The sequence below is a fragment of the Eumetopias jubatus genome, unplaced genomic scaffold, assembly GCF_037043125.1.
Source record: "Eumetopias jubatus isolate StellerSeaLion01/CBP00866 unplaced genomic scaffold, mEumJub1_p1.0 scaffold_10, whole genome shotgun sequence".
Taxonomy (NCBI): Eukaryota; Metazoa; Chordata; class Mammalia; order Carnivora; family Otariidae; genus Eumetopias; species Eumetopias jubatus.
Genome location: NW_028274816.1, coordinates 29,245,110 through 29,263,225, shown reverse-complemented (window position 1 = coordinate 29,263,225; position 18,116 = coordinate 29,245,110). Strand labels below are relative to the sequence as shown.

General features: G+C 38.2%; 1 protein-coding gene across 9 annotated transcripts in view; it reads right to left on the bottom strand.

Moving 5' to 3' along the window:
• CNTNAP4 (contactin associated protein family member 4) overlaps positions 1-18,116 on the bottom strand; it is a 258,259-nt gene that overhangs the window by 71,432 nt on the left and 168,711 nt on the right. For 8 of the 9 annotated variants that reach the window (XM_028095590.2, XM_028095603.2, XM_028095618.2 and 5 more), the window contains 3 exons: positions 11,340-11,489; positions 5,584-5,755; positions 3,081-3,187 (listed from right to left, as the gene is read on the bottom strand). In XM_028095590.2, coding sequence (XP_027951391.1) covers positions 3,081-3,187; positions 5,584-5,755; positions 11,340-11,489 — 429 coding nt within the window. The remainder of the gene's footprint in view (positions 1-3,080; positions 3,188-5,583; positions 5,756-11,339; positions 11,490-18,116) is intronic. The other variant, XM_028095608.2, reaches the window with a different exon arrangement.

Here is an 18,116-nt window from a genome sequence, read left to right as displayed (position 1 = left end):
GTGGCTGGGTGATAGACATTGGGGAAGGTATGTGCTATGGTGAGTGCTGTGAATTGTGTAAGACTGTTGAATCACAGATCTGTACCCCTGATACAAATAATATGTTATATGTTAAGAAAAAAAAAAGAGTTAGATAGCAGGAGGGGAAGGATGAAGGGGGGGAAATCAGAGGGGGAGACGAACCATGAGAAACTATGGACTCTGAGAAACAAACTAGGGCTCTAGAGGGGAGGGGCGTGGGGGGATGGGTTAGCCTGGTGATGGGTATTAAAGAGGGCACGTACTGCATGGAGCACTGGGTGTTATACACAAACAATGAATCATGGAACACTACATCAAAAACTAATGACAGGACGCATGGTGATTAATGTAACATAATAAAAAAAATAATTAAAGAAAAGGAAAAAAATAATCTGCTTTTATCCACAATTATGTAATAGAAAAATTTTAAATAATGTAACTATTCTCCTTTCTCATATAAAATTATCTATAAATAAAATCTTTAAAAAAATTGACTGACAAAGCTCCTCATCAATAATTTTAAAAGTATTTTATAAAAGAAACTTTCTGTAATGTCCTGTAATGAGAATTTAATATAATTAAAACTGGAAGCAAAAGAAATATTTATATGAAATATGACCTCAAGTGGCCTCAATGTGTTTTAGTCCATAAGTGGATGTTTTTGAGTATACAATTATACATTTGCCATGTACAAAGTTTGATATTAACAACTGTATATGATGCACACGTCTCATTGAACACTTGGCCACATGCACTTATAATTTCCATCAAGCTTTTTATTTTATGAAATGAGAAATAAGTCATGCCCTGAATGTCTTTCCTTGATCTAGTCCAAATTTTTGAAAATTATATTAATGACACCTTAAACAATATGAAATAATGTAACTAATTTGCTCAGTGTTATAGTGATTTCGGATAATCATACAAATTTACTTCTCCATTCCTCCACAGTCTGATGGTTTTATTTTGTTCTCTTATATATGACATAGACAAAAATATAAGCATGGATTGTTTTAGAGTCACATTTATATTTTGTGCAGTGAAATGGGCATGTAAAAATGGTTAGTTTATTCACTTCTGTATGCACATACACACATGTTCATAAATTTTTTGAAAGAGGTTGGCAGGATAGACTCCCGACCTGAGAGTCAGGGCTGGTAGTAGAAAGGACACGTGATTGTATGAGGGTAATTAGGAATACATTTACTTTATGTGTATTGCTTGACTCTTTATAACATGACTGTTTACAACGTATTACTTTCTAATGAAACCTTTTATTTTTTCTTTTTATTATGTTAATCACCATACATTACATCATTAGTTTTTGATGCAGTGTTCCATGATTCATTGTTTGCGTATAACACCCAGTGCTCCATGCAGTACGTGCCCTCTTTAATACCCATCACCAGGCTAACCCATCCCCCCACCCCCCTCCCCTCTAGAACCCTCAGTTTGTTTCTCAGAATCCACAGTCTCTCATGGTTCGTCTCCCCCTCCGGTTTCCCCCCCTTCATTTTTCCCTTCCTGCTATCTAATGAAACCTTTTAAAGACTGCATCCCTGCCCCTTCCCCTATTTATGCTAACGATAGTCAAGGCTTCACTATATCCAGGTTTGTCATCCTGGCCCCATTTCTCAGAATGGTTACTGGCCAAAACCCTTCAGTTCCATTTGGACAATCTGTTCAAGAACTTACTCATCAAACTGTGGCCACAGATGAAAATATCTGATTTATCTAATTTTTTTCCTCAGAGTTGTTTGTGTTTATATTTAGATTTGGTCATTGATAACAGTTACAAATAAATAGTTAAAACACATTCAATTAGCTTTTTGTTTTGAGTTAGTTACTACAGTTAGGATGACGGAGGATATAAGAAAGTAAAACAGACGGCTAGCTGGGTGACCCGGCTCAAGTAACTTGGCTTCTGGTTACAGTGAGGTGTGGCTTTAGCAACAGCAGGCATTCTTTATGATATTCTGAGGCACTCCAACAGATATACTGACACCTTACGAATGGCTCTGGCTGCAGGGGTACAGGTACGAGGGTGAAACTGGAAGCTCCTCCCACTCACGCCCTTGCCAGCCCTGCACCAGGACTTCTGAGGGTCCCTTACAGAATGTCCAGGGCTGGGAGCCCAGGATTCCAGTCTCAACTCTAGCAGGAGTACAAAGTAGCACACAGTGAAGAAAACAGGAATGAGGAGTCTGATGACATAACACCCTTGCCTGAAGTCAGGGCTACAGGAGATAGGAGTAGGAATTAAGTTGCCTGGCAAGGTCAGTAATGACATGAAAAAAATGGGAAAGAAAAATGGGCGCTTAGATCTCCCCATCACACATACTGAAAAAGTGGACATCAAAATGAAACGAGTCTTACAACACATGCGAACATTTCATCAGAAAAATTGCATGGTTTGTATAATATAGGAAGAGTGTTGGTTATGATCCCAGGCTCTGGAGCAGAGTTGCAAGTGTTCCCATCCTCACTATGCCTCAACTATTTAAGGAGGCTGGGGCAAGGTGATTAATCTCTCTCTGTTACTTCATTAGTAAACTGGGGATAATAATAGTACCCAACCACCCACTAAGGTGGTCATTAGAATTCAAGGAGTTAGGACATATACAATCCTAGATCAGTGCCTGGCATTTAGAAAATACTCAATAAAATGAACTATTTAATGATGAACATCATTATCTGCCATCCTTATTTCATTATCCTCATTAATGGGGTTGCAAGGGAACTGAAGGATTACGTATTCTGCATTGTTTATGTTTATCCTTAGCTGCCTTTTGTTTTCTATACATGTTTCCCCTTTGCCAGCTCTCCTACTCTTTTCTATCCTGTTTTATGTTATCTATTTCTGTAAGCTACTTTGACAACTTCTTGAAAAGAGGTGTGGATTGAAAATAAACTAAAAAGCAACTGGATGCTAAACTTCAGAGTTGTGCATTCCAGTATATGGAACACGGAATACATGGACCATGCACACAGCCGTGGAAAGGGAAACGGAACAAGGAAATCAGAACAGAGGCAAGAAGCAGCAGGTGTGTTCGGCTTACAGTTGTGGCAGGTAGCTCCCGTGTAACCAGTGTTTGCACAGTTGCAGTGAAAGGTGCTCCAGGACTGGGAACATTCACCACCGTGTTCACAATAGTTCGGCAAACACCTACGAAAAGGTGCAGATGCAATCACTACTTTTCATTCTGAGCGATCATAAAATGTTGATCAATTATACACGGTCGTGTGAGAGAAGAATGTCAACAGTTACAGAAAGGGTAAATTCAACGTGACTCATGGTTACTCAGTCTGTCGTCAAGGTGGTTTAATCACAGAACCAAACCTTCGATCGATAAATTCATCAGATTTCAACCAATTCTCAGGTAGTTGTGACTGCTTCATTTTCAAGATGTCCTACTATATCAGAGTCCTTTCTTTTCCCTCAGTGACAAAACACTAATTCAATACGTTGCCAAAAATATCAATAGCTTACATAAAATAACAACATTTAGTCATATTGATTTCCTACACTGAATATTTAAAAGAAGGAATAAAGAAGAGAGAAAAAAAGAAGGAAGTAGGAGGGAGGGGTGTCTTTATTCACTTTTTGAGTAAAGTGAAGACCTCCAGGAATGTTGAAGGTACACTGGATAGACACACGAATTCCTAGCAGTGTGTTAGGGTGCTCCAGGGTGCTGAATGGAACTCACAGGGGCTCTCAGGATATTTTAACTTTTCAAGAGAAATACAGCCATACTCAATATCTGACCAAGACTGCACAACTTCCTAGCTCGAGATAGTTCAATTTCAACGTTAGATTGTAATACTTTCCTTTTAGTGATGTCCTATCTGTAAGAAGCTGGATTTTCAGTAGTTGATAAAAAAAAACAAAACAACCCAGTACCATGAGAAATCAGTGTTGAGCAAAAGTGAGGGTGGCGGCGTCTGACCTGATTCCAAGCTTTGAAATGGTGTGCAGTACTCAACACGTAAACACGTGTAATTACGAAGTAGTTGTGTTTAATTCAAAATAAAATTAAAATATTTTTAAATTACATAAATACTATATATAATATATATACTGACATTTACAATTATATGAATTATATATATTTCATAGAGAGAGAGAGACATTATGTATGTAATATATATATATATATATTCCTTTTTGAAAGGGTTACTAAATTTTAGTACATAAATAAGTTGTTTGGACCTAAGCTACTTTTTAAATGAAAGTGTTAGTTATATTTGGGCTTGGAACACGATGAGAAAAATCACTGAAATACATAGGGTGCTGTGGACAACAAAGCTGGGGAGCTTCTGGTATCAACTTGAACAGCCCTGATCAGATTATTGATGCTTTTTAGAATTTAGATTGAAAGGTATATTGAGACCAAAGCTTGAAATGCTCTCTTTTACCCCAGAATAAAAAAATAAAGTGTGAAGCATGTCAAGAAGGCATTCATACTGGGGTTTCTGCCACCTCTACTATTAAAAAACTAAGGATGGGAAACTTCATGTTTTGCTTATAGGATTTCTCCAATTTTAACTGAAAATAATGTTATTGATTTTTCCTGATTATAAAAAATAGATACCCACTGTACAAAAATCAAATGATCCAGGAAACGATAGAGAAGAAATATAGTTTATACCCTCTTATACAAAACACTACTACAGGGTAGGGGCTAAGTCTGTCACAACACTGCTTAATTTTTTTATCTGTAATGGCTATGACACTCCATTGAACTCAGTAATTAAAATTAACACTCTTGATATGAAAGCATGACTGGCAAGATTATTTGGCTAATATGCCCATGCCTAAAAATATTTTTTAATTATTAACTATCAATTTATTGTTTTAATTATCAACTATCAATTACCGTTTTAATTATTAACTATCAATTATTGTTTTACTTGTTCTCTACAACTAACTTCCAAATCTTGAATTATCATGCCCTGTAGTGGAGTTCCTATTGAAACTACTTGATCATCCTTCTATCTTGATCAATACTACCACTCCAAACTCTTCCAGAGGAGAGGCTCTTTTTATTTTCCCTGCAGAGAAGACAGTAATGGGTTGTTAAAGGTACACATTAGGAGCATAGCAACCAGTTAAACTGCTATGTCTCTGAAAATATTACCCAGCTGTCAGAGAAGCAATTCCGTCTATGACTTATTGGTACGTGGTGATCAATACTACTGTTAGACTGTACTAATTTGCTGAGTTTAATGATATATTTTTGATACACTGACACCCATCTAATATTATAGCAGCAGCAACATTACCTTTTGTAAACTGGTAGCATGTGTACATATAAATAACATGGTCACATGTCTTCCACCTCAATTTTATCCCTGGAAATATGAAGTATAAAACTAAAAGTGTATTTTTCTTTTCAAGCGTATCTTTCTTATTTCTAATGTGAATATCATCCAGTTCCTGTGGAACAGGTGATGGCAGGAAAGAGAAGTTTAAAAACATATTCATTTTATATATAAATTTTAATATGCTGCCAAATGTTTGAAAATGGACAGGTCAAAGTAAAGAAATGAGATTGCCCTTACCTGTCTGTGATTCCACATGAGTCTATCTGAAGGTCACTGAAGTTTCCAAGGGACCCCTGCTGAACTGAAATCAGATCTACCACCTTGTTACTGATAGAAATGAGTCTCATACATCCCTGAAATCCACCCAGTGGATTTTTACATTTGGATCCAAAGCTGTTGTTAGGACAACCTGACCAAAACAAAACAAAACAAAGTAAATCAGGATATATCATAATGAATCAGGATTTAGTAGCACAAACAACTTCCTTATGAAAAAAGAAAAGAAAAAGGCACTTGATTAATTTCTTAAAATTAAAAGAGGGAGGAAGAGCCCCTCACAGCCATCATTAATTTGATCTAAATGACGTACTGCAATTCATACAAAGTATTTCATGTTATAATAACATGATTTAGGGTTCATGTTATAATAACATGGTTTCATGTGAATCCTATGGTGATGAAGACAAATACTTTGTATGAATAATAATATATAATAATTATATGCTATAATTATATATTATATATACTATATTATCATTATGTAATATTAAATGATATATCAAACTTAAACACAGGAACTTAGTCTTTTGGAATGCAAAAAAAGGCATAAAGATTGAAAATGTGCACTGTAGATAACAAAAGATAAATCAGTAACAGTGAAATACCTTGGTATTTAAAGCTAACTATTTGGGAAAGGAGATGTAGTGACGTGGAATAAAATTACCGACTATTTAATTAAATACTTTATTTTCATATGCATATAAGAGCCATACACACATGCATTTTAATAAATCATAATGACTTAATGTCAAAAACATTTCACTGTGATTTTATTTATTCTTTGCCTCATAAAAGAATGCTCCATTTATATTGATTTTTTTCTAACACTTATCTAAGACCTGTTTCTAATTATTTAAGTAATAAAGAACTATATTATTAACCATTATTCTCTGGGGTTTAATGATGTTCTAAGTGTTTCTCTAGCCAAGTGAAATAAATAATTTTATGGAGTATGAACACATATATTATACTTAGGTATTTTTCATTAATCTTTCTCTGCCGTTATGGTTGTCAAGCACTATTACAGTTTCAAGAATAAGAAATGAATCAGAAACTTCCTAATTCCTACACAGTCCACAGTCTTTTTCTTCCTAATACCTATACAATCCACACTCTTTCCCAATTATAATTACATATTGTGACTGGCGATATCTCCCCTTAATGCTTATTTTCCTAACAAAACACATTAACGTGGCAAGTAAAGGTCAGGATTCATATTGAAAACGGTCATCAGGTACATTGGAATATCACATTTTAACCAAGGGAGACTCTGAAGTTTCAAATTTGATATATCAAGAAAAGGTGATGAGAGCTCTTGGAGTATCAATTTATTGTACATGGTACGACATACATTTTCAGTGCTTAAATTCTTCTGTGGTGTAGGAGATGGTTATTATAACCTCGGTATGTTTTCTAGATGACTTATTAACCAATTAAGAATGTTAAAGTAAAAACTGAGAGGATAATAGTTCAATAATATTTGGGGGCAACTACAATATGCCAGGAATATAAACAGCTCTGCTAATCTCCTTTTCTCCAGGTAGTGTTTCCTGACACATTTCAAACCATTTCAGAATAAAATAAATTGTGCAATATGCCTGTAGGGAATAAAACTAAGCAAACGCAGTGACAAAGAAAGATTACGGAACTTTACAGAAAGCGCATCGTCATATCATTAGGCACTTCATATTCCTAGCTACAATGTTTAATAAGCAAGAGATTTTAAGAATAAAGAAGGGTTCAAGCCAGGTTCATCTCATTAGTCTACAATAACAGGCAACCACAAGTTAATATATTGCAACAGCAGAGAGAAGTTCAGCACTGAACCAGTTTGAGATGGAAGGTCTAAAATATGAAGATTTCTGGGGAATACTTAATGCTGAATTAACGGATGGATCCATTACTGGAGGCAGTCGGCATGTGAAGCACCTCTGAGGATGACAGATAAATTATAATCACTCAGTGTCACCACACCAGAAGATGTCGGCTTTGACTTCATGGTGGTCTAGCCTGTTCACTGGATGGAGAACGTCTGATTTACCCAAGTGGGGGTGTGAGAATTCTACCCAAGGTCTACTGCCTCGGGTCTGTGCTGCACAGTGTGTTATTCAAGAGCACAAAGATCACATGGGGGAATATTGCAGAAATCAGACGTTTGCCTGCCCTCAATCCGGAGAACCCAGATTTATAAAATTTATAATTTATAAATGATAAAAGTCGAGCACCATGCACCACAACACAGTCCGAGGTTTTGAAAAGCCCTCAGGTGGAGGGAGAAAAAGTGGAAAATGATGGAGAGATAATGGAGTCTGGTATGGCATAGGCGGAATGCTGTGATTTCTGAGCAGCCCCCTCTCCCAACATGACTGTCACTCTCAAGACCAGCCTGGAATGGAGGTACAATGCAGGTTGGTGGAAGAGACTGCAGCCATGGCAGGCTGACTGTGGGCTGATAAGATCACTGCAAAGTGAGAGAGTTGTGGAAGAGAACCGATGGGAAGTATCTCAGAACATGGGATATTTATTTACTTGAAGAAGTAACAACTTAAGCAGAGCCTTCCACCTGGATAATATGGATCCTAGTATTACAGGAGGCTCTCAGGCACACAGAGCAAAAGGTTTTCCAGGGCCAAAACCTGTGACAGTTTGCCTTGGGACTCAGGGCATCCAGTGATAAAACTGGGAAGAGTTAGTCACCCCACTCTCCACCAGTCCACTCCCCGCATCCAGAATTGCCAGCCCAAAGGCCTAAGGGGGCTTCCAGAAGGATGGACCTCCTCTACCAGTCTCTGGACCACAAGTCTGGGAAGAGGAGGGAGGAGAAGGGCAGGAGAAGGTCTCCTGCTTTCTTCTGGCTTCTTGTCCCCAGCCCTGGAAAGGTCAGGGTGCCTCAGTGCGTGCGGGGTGTGTGTTCATTGATCAGTAGACTCTCACGCCCAAAATGTTCTGGGATCGAAGGACACCAATTGAGATGATTGATTAAACAGAGATACCTAATGGTGATTTTTGTTTTTTTAAAGTCCTGAAGTTTGAATTTTATTATGGAAGCTTCCACAGTTTATTGGTTAGGAGCTCAGAAACACTTTAATAGACACCAAATTATAAAGAACATGAGACGGAGACTAAAACCCAAATTCAAGACAGTGTTTATCTGGGGAGATGAAGAGATAGGACCCTGGATGGGCAAATGAATGTTGATAATATTATCTTTCTAAGCCGGGAAATGCACATGTAGATATGCATAGTATTCTAATTAGTATCCTTTAAAATGCACATATGATGTAAGAGGACACTGGGTGCAGGGAATACGGACACTCTCCTCGTAACTTTGCAACTTTTTCATAAATGTAAAACTATTCAAAGATTAAAAGTTTATTTAAATAAAATAGTGTATACCATTTGTACCATAATAAAAACAAGCAAAATTACAGAGCGCACATGTGATATATTTCACCATAAACTAGGACAGAATGAATAATAGCAATAAAAATTTTCTGCAAAAAATAGGTAGGCATTGTGAAATATGAATATGAGGGATGCAAAATACTTTAAGAACGAGGATTCTATTTTCATGATTTACACTTTTATCCAGTCTATTAATTTTATCTGGTCTTTTTTTCACATTTAACAATATGCCTGTTTTTAAAATCTCTTTTAGTGCTTCTAAATCTTTTCCTTTGAAATGAAAGCTCTTAGTTAATTTGTTCTCCATACCTTACCATTTATTAAAGGAATGTGTTCCTATGGATTGCCATAAAATCAATCATATATTTCATGAGGTTTAAGAAACAACTTGGTCCAGAAATGAACAAATCTCACTAAAGGAGGCAATTACATCTTTTAAGATTTTTGCCACTATGCTGCAATTCACAGCAACGGATTAGGCAGGGGTTTTCTTTCTTTGTTCCTTTTTTTTTTTTTTAAGAAACTTTATTTTCCATCGACCTTATTTCCATTTTGTTTGCCTTTGTGGAAGAGCAGCTTAAGACCACTCAGGTGTTGCTCCTACCCATTCAGTGGCCAGAGCAGCCTGCGACTTCAGGTTGAGAAGCAGTAAACTCAGGAGCTGGAGCCGTCCATTCACCCTGAAATTCCTCCGTGGTCACAGCCTTTTCAGCAGCGCTCTGCTCTTCCTCTTCAATCCCTTCAGTAACTCTGTAGAAGTAGAGCTCAGGTGCCACGCGTGCGCAGAGTATCCCGGGCCAGCACCCACCCCATCAGACCCAGTGACTGAGCTCCCCTGTTGTTGCAAGGGATGGCGATGTCCACAGAGCGCAGAGGAGAGTTCGGTGCTCCACAGAGCGATGGTAGGCAGGTGAACATGAGACGCCTCTGTGAGAGGCTGGTGCTCAGCCCTGGGATTGGTCACCACCAGAAGTCTCGGCCCCCGGAAGGCTGGCTGGATCTGGTCAGCAGAGGTTCCAGCGGGGACATGGCCGGCAGTAGGCGTGGCTCCAGGGGCAGCAGCGTACTTCGGCCCAGCGCGCTGGCCAGGATTCCTGGGTGATAGGACACTGACATCAGCCAGGTTTTCACCGGCAATAATGGCACGGGCTGCCAGCAGAAGCTTCTCCCAGGTTCTCCTCAGATTCATGAGGTAGCCTCCGTCACCTGTCCTTCTGTAGATGTACTGTGGTTCCATTTGGAAGTCAAGGTTGGTGCCACCCACGTGGGTTCCTGCCGCGAGGAATTTGAGGACATCCTCCTCCTTCATTTGCAGGACATTGAGGGCTCCAGACATTGTGAAAGTTTCCCTTTAAGTTATGACAGGAACACCATATGGACCCCTCCTTGGGTAGCACGGAAAGTGTTTGTTTGTTCTTAGTATCAGATGAACGATGCATGGTCTGTGTGCTTACTGTCAATTCTTAGGAAGGAATTTGTATTTTATTGATGAATAATAAAGATTGGTCTACTGCCACCAAATTCAAAGGCGATTCTAGACAGAGGTGACTATTAAAATTCAAAATAACAGTGATAAGAAACACACCAAATCATGATTAGAAATAAGTCTTATTACTACCAGTTTTACACCTTTGCCTTTCTACTGGCAAATCACATTTTATTTTAATTTTCTAGTGGTAAAGACTCATTTCCATTTCCAAGGTTTTCTTTTCCAAGCTTTTAGTTCAATCAAACATCCAGGGCAGGTAAATGCTTCATTTGTTTTTGTTCTCTTAGAGAGATGGCCTGGTGTTGAAGGTTGATGTCCTAATTTGATCAAATGTATCAGCGCATTATTACTTAGCAATGAACAGAGGTTTCTATGGCTAATTAGGTTAGATTATTTGCCATCGGCATAATATCGTCCTTCTGCATTGGGCAGTAGGAAAGCAATAAAGATGCTCCAGAGGAGCTAAGAGCCATGTGCAGGAAAATACTGCAATAAAATCAGCCCATAAAATCTGAAAAAGCCATATAAGAATCATTTCACACTAGGAAAATATAACAAAGTTTGAAAGTGAGAACTGAAGAGGGTTGTCTATTTGCAATCATTCTCATTGTCGGAATTGTAAACATAAGTAAATCACTCTAAGAAATGCATCTTAGGTCATAGTTGGTCATCTTGATTCACTCAACATTTCCATGTTCAAAGAAAGTGAGAAATCACCATACTATTGAATTGGTTAAAACATGATGACATCTCCAAGACACAGGGGGGAGTAACTGCAAATATGGGTCAATTGCCCGTATGGCCTGACCTTTTCTCTTACCTCCGAAATAACAGGTACCACCTGAATAAATCTGCTCAGGCCCCAGGGAAGAAGCAGCAGAGGCTACTTGGCCATCTACCACCAGACTCAAGTGATTCCGTTTGGCAGATAAGGAGATGGAATGCCACTGCCCGTCATTTAATCCAACACCTAGGGAGACGAAATCAGTTAAAAGAGATCTCGCTCAGCGCTCACCACCCAGCCACCCCATCCCTCCCACCCCCCACCACTCCAGCAACCCTTGATTTGTTTCCTGAGCTCTGTGAATAGTGCAAGACTGTTGAATCACAGACCTGTCCCTCTGAAACAAATAATACATTATATGTTAAAAAAAAAAAAAAAAGAAGAAGAAGAAGAAGAAGATAGCAGGAGGGGAAGAATGAAAGGGGGGGGATATCGGAGAGGGAGACGAACCAGGAGAGAGGATGGACTCTGAAAAACAAACAGGGTTCTAGAGGGGAGGGGGGTGGGGGGATGGGTTAGCCTGGTGATGGGTACTGAAGAGGGCACGTTCTGCGTGGAGCACTGGGTGGTATGCACAAACAATGAATCATGGAACACTACATCAAAAACTAATGATGTAATGTATGGTGATTAACATAATAAAAAAATAAAATAAAATTTGAAAAAAAAATAAAAGAGATCTCTCTCAACAGTGAACAGTATAAATAGTTAGAAACAAAATAGACATTGCCCAATCAAGCACAGCACTCAGTATATTAATAAAAGGAAACAGAAAGACAGGAAAAGGGGGCAAGTGGGTACCCTCTTGTGGAAAATGGTGCGTTATTCTTTCCTTAGAGCCTCAATAAAAGGAACAAAATCCCCAACTTTGGGCAAAGTCCTAAGTAGTTAAAATCTTCCAATTATTTGGCATGGACAGTTTTCAGCTTCCATCGTGTACTTTTACCTTTTACGGGGAGGGGTTTGGGAAGAGCACAGATATTTTCCAAAATTCTCGGTTAGACCCAATAAAATGATTTATCTGCTTTTTTACATTTTTGTGTAGTCATCTTTTATAATATTATATATTTAGCAATGTATATCAAGTCCATCATTACAAAAATTACTATAATGAATATTGAAAGTTTTCCCATATAATATGAAGTTAAAAAATAAAGCAGTGTGTAAAACCACATTTACAGAGCCGATCCTCATGGTGTGTAGATTCCATGTTTGCAACTTCACGTACTCACCATAATTTATTTGTAACCCCAAAATCAATACTCAGGGCATCTTTGGAATCATTCACAGAAATGCAAAGAGCAGTGAATAAATTGAGTTCAGCGACACATGTGTTTCCAGCTGAGGTTAAACAAGGAAACACTTGTTTCAGCTCTCATATGTAAACGCGTTTCCCACATTTTTGTGCTTTTGGTTGGTGATTTTGCCATTTAAAAGACCCCAGGCATAGTGATGAAGTACTGTCTGGTGTTCCTAAATGCAAGAAGGCTGTGATAGTGCCTCACAGAGAAAATAAACATGTTATATGAACTTCATTCAGGCATTGGTTATAGTGAAGCTGGCCACGAGTTCAATGTAAATGGATCAACAATATATATTAAATAAGGTATCTTTAAACAGAATCACATATAAAAGCAAGGTTATATATTGACTGGTTGACAAAAATGTTGTGACCAGAAGGTCACAGGAACCTAACCCCATAATTCCCCTAGGAGTGGAGTTCAATATTTGCTAATTCAATGTTCACGATGACTTTACACAACATAACTATTGCAAATGATGAGAATCAACTACACATATATAAATCTAATGATAGTCTTACTTTTTGTACAAATATGGGGAAGGGCTGAAAGGAAATACCCCTATATATAAACAGTAATTTTTGCATAATGGAAAATTGTGGGTTTTATTCATTTTTATATTTTCCGTGGATTTTTCAAGATTATATATATAAACAAAAATCGCATTAATCAAAAATCAAAGTATTCTCTTCACCCCTAAAAAACAATCTCCCCTCCCTCCCAAGGCAGCTCTAGTTTCATGAATCCATTAGATGACTTAGCCCTTTCCTTCTTTAAGGGAATTAAGTCTACAAAGGTTCTCTGTCTGAATATCAGCAAACAGGTGGACTCTAAGCAACTCTATTGTGGATTTACCAGTAAGGTTTATATCCATTGAATACTCAATGCTGTATGATTCTGTATATCCAATTAGTAAACTAAAATAGGAAACTCTATTAAACCCAAAGGTCATGGCCTCTTTTCTGATATTATGTACAATGTACAATTTCTTTACATCCCTAGCTATTTTTGACCACAGGCTTTCAGATAGAAAATGTGTAGAAGCTCTCTTAGGCGATTAAGCTCTTTGCCCTGGATTTATTTAGTATAACGCAAATTCCATCCTGGGCACCGAAGCTCATTTTTATACTACATCCAGGAGGCAAAAAAGATTTTCAAAGACCCAACTGGCTTGGTTTGTGAAAGATAATGAGAAAGACCTGAAAACTGAAAAATGTAGGTTAGATACTTTTAGACACATTTTCTAAGAGTGGGCTCTGGAAATAGACGACTGAAGAGTTATGTAATTCCTGACGGTATGAGATTGGACTAAAATAAATCAAATGCCCCAGATTTGTCATCTAGAGCTTCCTTTAAGAGAATACATTTGGAGTGAAAGTCCTTGTACTGAGCTTTGCGTCACACGCAAAGACGCCTCCCACCCTCCCTCCACCACCACGCGCCACCACGCACCGCCTATCGGCTCTCTCAAAGGTTGGACATGCCTGTAAACATGATTCTGCTTCTGTTATCTTATCTTAGGCTTCTTATAGGTCCAGGACAGTGCTTCTCAAGCTACCTGTAGTGATGAACATTTTCTTTCCTGGCCCAGAGCAGAATGACACTTTCATAAAACTGAGGGAAAAGTTAGTAAAAATTAAATAAAGAAGACATAAAATACAAGCCCAGCATCCATACGCTTGGATGGCACAGCAAGATCTTATTGCTCTAACAGGTTCTTAGAACTTAATGCCAAGGTTTACGCTCCTCTTGGAAACAAATATTTCACTGAATGAGTGTTAGTCCAGGGACCACGCTTTTGAGTAGCAGTGCTCCAGGTATCTGCTGGGTGACGCATGCTGCAGGATTAAAGTCAAAGCTTGGGAATTTCTTCTGTCAATACAGAAGCCAGTTTAGATTAAGAGCAAAGACTGCTAGGACAGCCGCGCTGTCATCTGACACAGTTAAGTCACCCCCCTCACCAGCCGGCACGTAGCGCAGTTGTGCTGTGTTTGTGGGGGAACCACTGGAAAGCTCCTCCCAAGCCTCACTTACAACAGACACCACTGACTTCGGAGGAGGAGGCTTGTTACCCATCAGTGGGATTTATTATGTAAATTAAACAATGAGAAGTCCAATTAATTTCTTTCTCTTAACTTGACATAATAAAAGGATAATTTTGAAATTAGGTTCTATTTTTTTTTAAGTATACAACTCCTTCCCTCTTTTACGTCTGATGAGAGGGAGCCCCTTAAAAGACCACACCACTGTAAAAGAAGGGAAGGAGAAGAATCACAGAATTTGTACTTTTTCTTGTTCATGTTATCAGGTAAGTAAATGCTAATTTGAGGACTGCTCCCACCACTCATAAGCTTTGAGTCTGGGGGAGGGGCATGTTGTTGGTATAATAAAAAAATAACAGTAACAGTTTTTATGGATTTCATAACAGGTACTGTGTGCTTTACATGCATTGTGTATTTAATCTTCAACACTGCTAGTATTATGCTCATTTTAAATATGGGGAAAATGCTCAAATAAGAACAACAAACTATCCAAGGTCATGTCCAGCTGGTGAGCTGATTTCAAAACCCATACTGTTCTCTGCCTGCAGGACAGGCAGTGCCTTTATTTTTTTTTGCTCTTGTAAATAATTACAAAAGAAACCAAAAAGCAGCCCCCAAACTGCTAGGAAGTGGCCTGGCACTCTGAGGAGGCCTTGGTGGTATGAGAAGTTGGCAGGCACTCGGGGCTAGGCCTTGGTGTTCTCCCGTTGAACACAATCTCATAGAACACCAATGTTAGTCAAGGAAACAACGATGAAATGGGACCAAAAAAAAAAAAAAAAAAAAAAAAAAGCCAAGGCTACTTCATAATCTTGTGTAAGCCCAGACAATAACAAGGCTATTGTGAAAACCACAAAAATGCCAAAGTTCCTCTTCTGGATAATATGAATGACAACCGATTTTATTTTTTTTTTTATACCAATTACAGCTTTGGCCTTATTTCGTTCCTCCATCCTAGATAAGATTTACAAAGACACCTCATCACACAATTACCCTCACTTCCTAGCAACATTTAATCCAGAGGAGTTTTCCACTTCCTTGAAACCTCCCCCCAAAAAAGCTGACAACCCAAAATCTTACAATAAATCATCCTTAACACCTTTACGTGAAGACACGCCCGCGGCTCCCCAGGGTGTGTGTCATACTTGCTGCAATAAGCAATAAACCCACAGCTTGCTTGATTACAGGTATGTTCATTGTGGACTTGGGATGGAAAGCACTGACAACTCTAAGTGGAATTATGAAAGAATAGAAAAATAAACAGAAGTGCTTGCAATTACAGGTAGTGGGGGAAAACCCAACTGTTTACCAGAACTCTCGCCCTCCCTCTCTTCTCCCGGCCCAACCTCTTACCCTCCTCCTCCTTCTTTGTCCCTCTCTCTCTATCTCTGTCTCCCCCTCCCTCTCTTTTTCTCACCTTCTCAGGTCCAACCACATAAACACACAAAATACAGAAGGAGGAAAATGATTTCCATCTGCTCCTCGTATACAATCGTCTGGTCCCAACCCTAAGTTGCTACAGAGAAACTGGGACAGCTTAGCCAACATCACTCTCTCATTAAGACTGTGATAGGCATCCATGAAATAAGATGTCGAAAGAAAAAAAAGCCTGCTGTACGGGGTAGGTTCTTTGCAAAGGTGCAAAAGGGGCTTATATGTAGGCTATTGCTCGAGGAGCAACTGAAGGGTTTTTCCTGTTTTTAAAAATCTTTAAGAGCTCTGAAACAGTGTCAGAAATTCCTATATCCATTAACTATATTCACTAACCAGAACTAAAGTTCCAGGCCACCAGACAGCGCTTGTCAAGATGAAAATATGGAGATCACTGGTGCCAATCACTTCAGGAAAAAGAGGGGAGTTTTGGGGAGTGACAGGTTTACAATCTGAAAGTAGGAATATTTTAACAATGAAAGGGAAGAAGGTGGAATAAAACAAGGCTTCTTCTGGGTTAGGCAAATCAAGAGGGCTGCTCCTCTGGTAGGGCCACAAGAATCATGAAGGTCTAGTAAATTAAAAATGTCAGAAACATCTCTTACTCTGCAAGCCCGCATCGCCAGGCCCTGCTCATGAGAGCAAGAAGCTGCTTTATAGGCCTGATTTTCACCTTCAGGCAAAAACAGCAGCAAAAACACTAACTCATAGCAGAAATCTCAAATCCTACAATAATGAGTTTGCTTGAAATAAGAAAATATAACGACACTGTTCGTTGGGTCCTTGATGCCATCTGAACAATTTTTGCTTTGACATCTATAAAAGCAACAAAGACTGGAAATATTTTGTGTCATGAGGGGTTTTGTAATACTGCTAATATCTTTTATAATTTAGACTAGTATCTTTAATATTTCAAAAATGATACAGGCTGACACAGTTATTTTCAAAGAATTTCAAGTGACAATTTGCCAAACTGTATAGCACATTAAAAATTTATCCTGCTAATTCAAAGATTTGAACAATTCGGTTCTTTCTCAACACAATTTAATTGTTATTCTACTGCAAAAGACAGAAAAATTTTGATTCTTTAAAACATACAAGATTAGTAATTTAATATCTTCAGTCGCTAAGAAAAATTGAGCCACCCTTGTAGAATGGAAAGCTTTAACATAATATGATACAAATCCATCAATAAGTATTTGATTCCCTTTAAAGAGTCATTATAATACATTCTGACAAAGGACTTAATTCTTGAACATTGTACATGTGAAAGCCTTCCCCATGACGGAACCAATGAACCACTCACCCAACTACCATTTATATACTCCATTTTCAAGTGCAAAAGGTGCTTGCCTCACTGAAACTGGCCAAAATTAATATTTTTCAAGAAACTGGAAAAATGGGAGTGGGGGAGTTGGTAAGTCAAAGCCTACTTGCATAATCTCAAGTGTAATGATTTTTCCTATCTTGGCATTCATCCATAGTTGAGGTTCCTTGTTATTAGCTATGGAAACAATCATACTGAGTCCTCTGATGCTATAATGGATTACTTTACATACGAATTTAAACACTAATTTAGAGATTTTTAAATCATTCAGAGTATTCTATATAGACTTCTGCCTAGTAATTTAATAAATATTCATGCCTGTAATGTGTTTAGAAATGGACTAGCTTCATGGGGCTCACTATAGTAACATACTGAAGCAGTTTCTTTAAGATGTTGAAAGAAGGCTGTGAATATAACCACTCCTTATGATGTCAAATAAATCACAATAAACAACACATTAATGACAAGCTTACATTTTTAGGCCCTCATTTTAGGGAGCCTGTTAATTATTCATATGGCACTGATTAATTTATTTCCTTCTGTCAAGCCTGCAAATCTACCACATTTTGAGCATTACATTAAAAAGTCACAACATAGTGGCTGTTAAAAATTATAATTAATATTGAACTTTCAGCTCCCACATTTAATTGCAGTGATATACTGAGCAACAAAAAAGATACATAAAGACTATGCATTTGTACATCCATTTGTA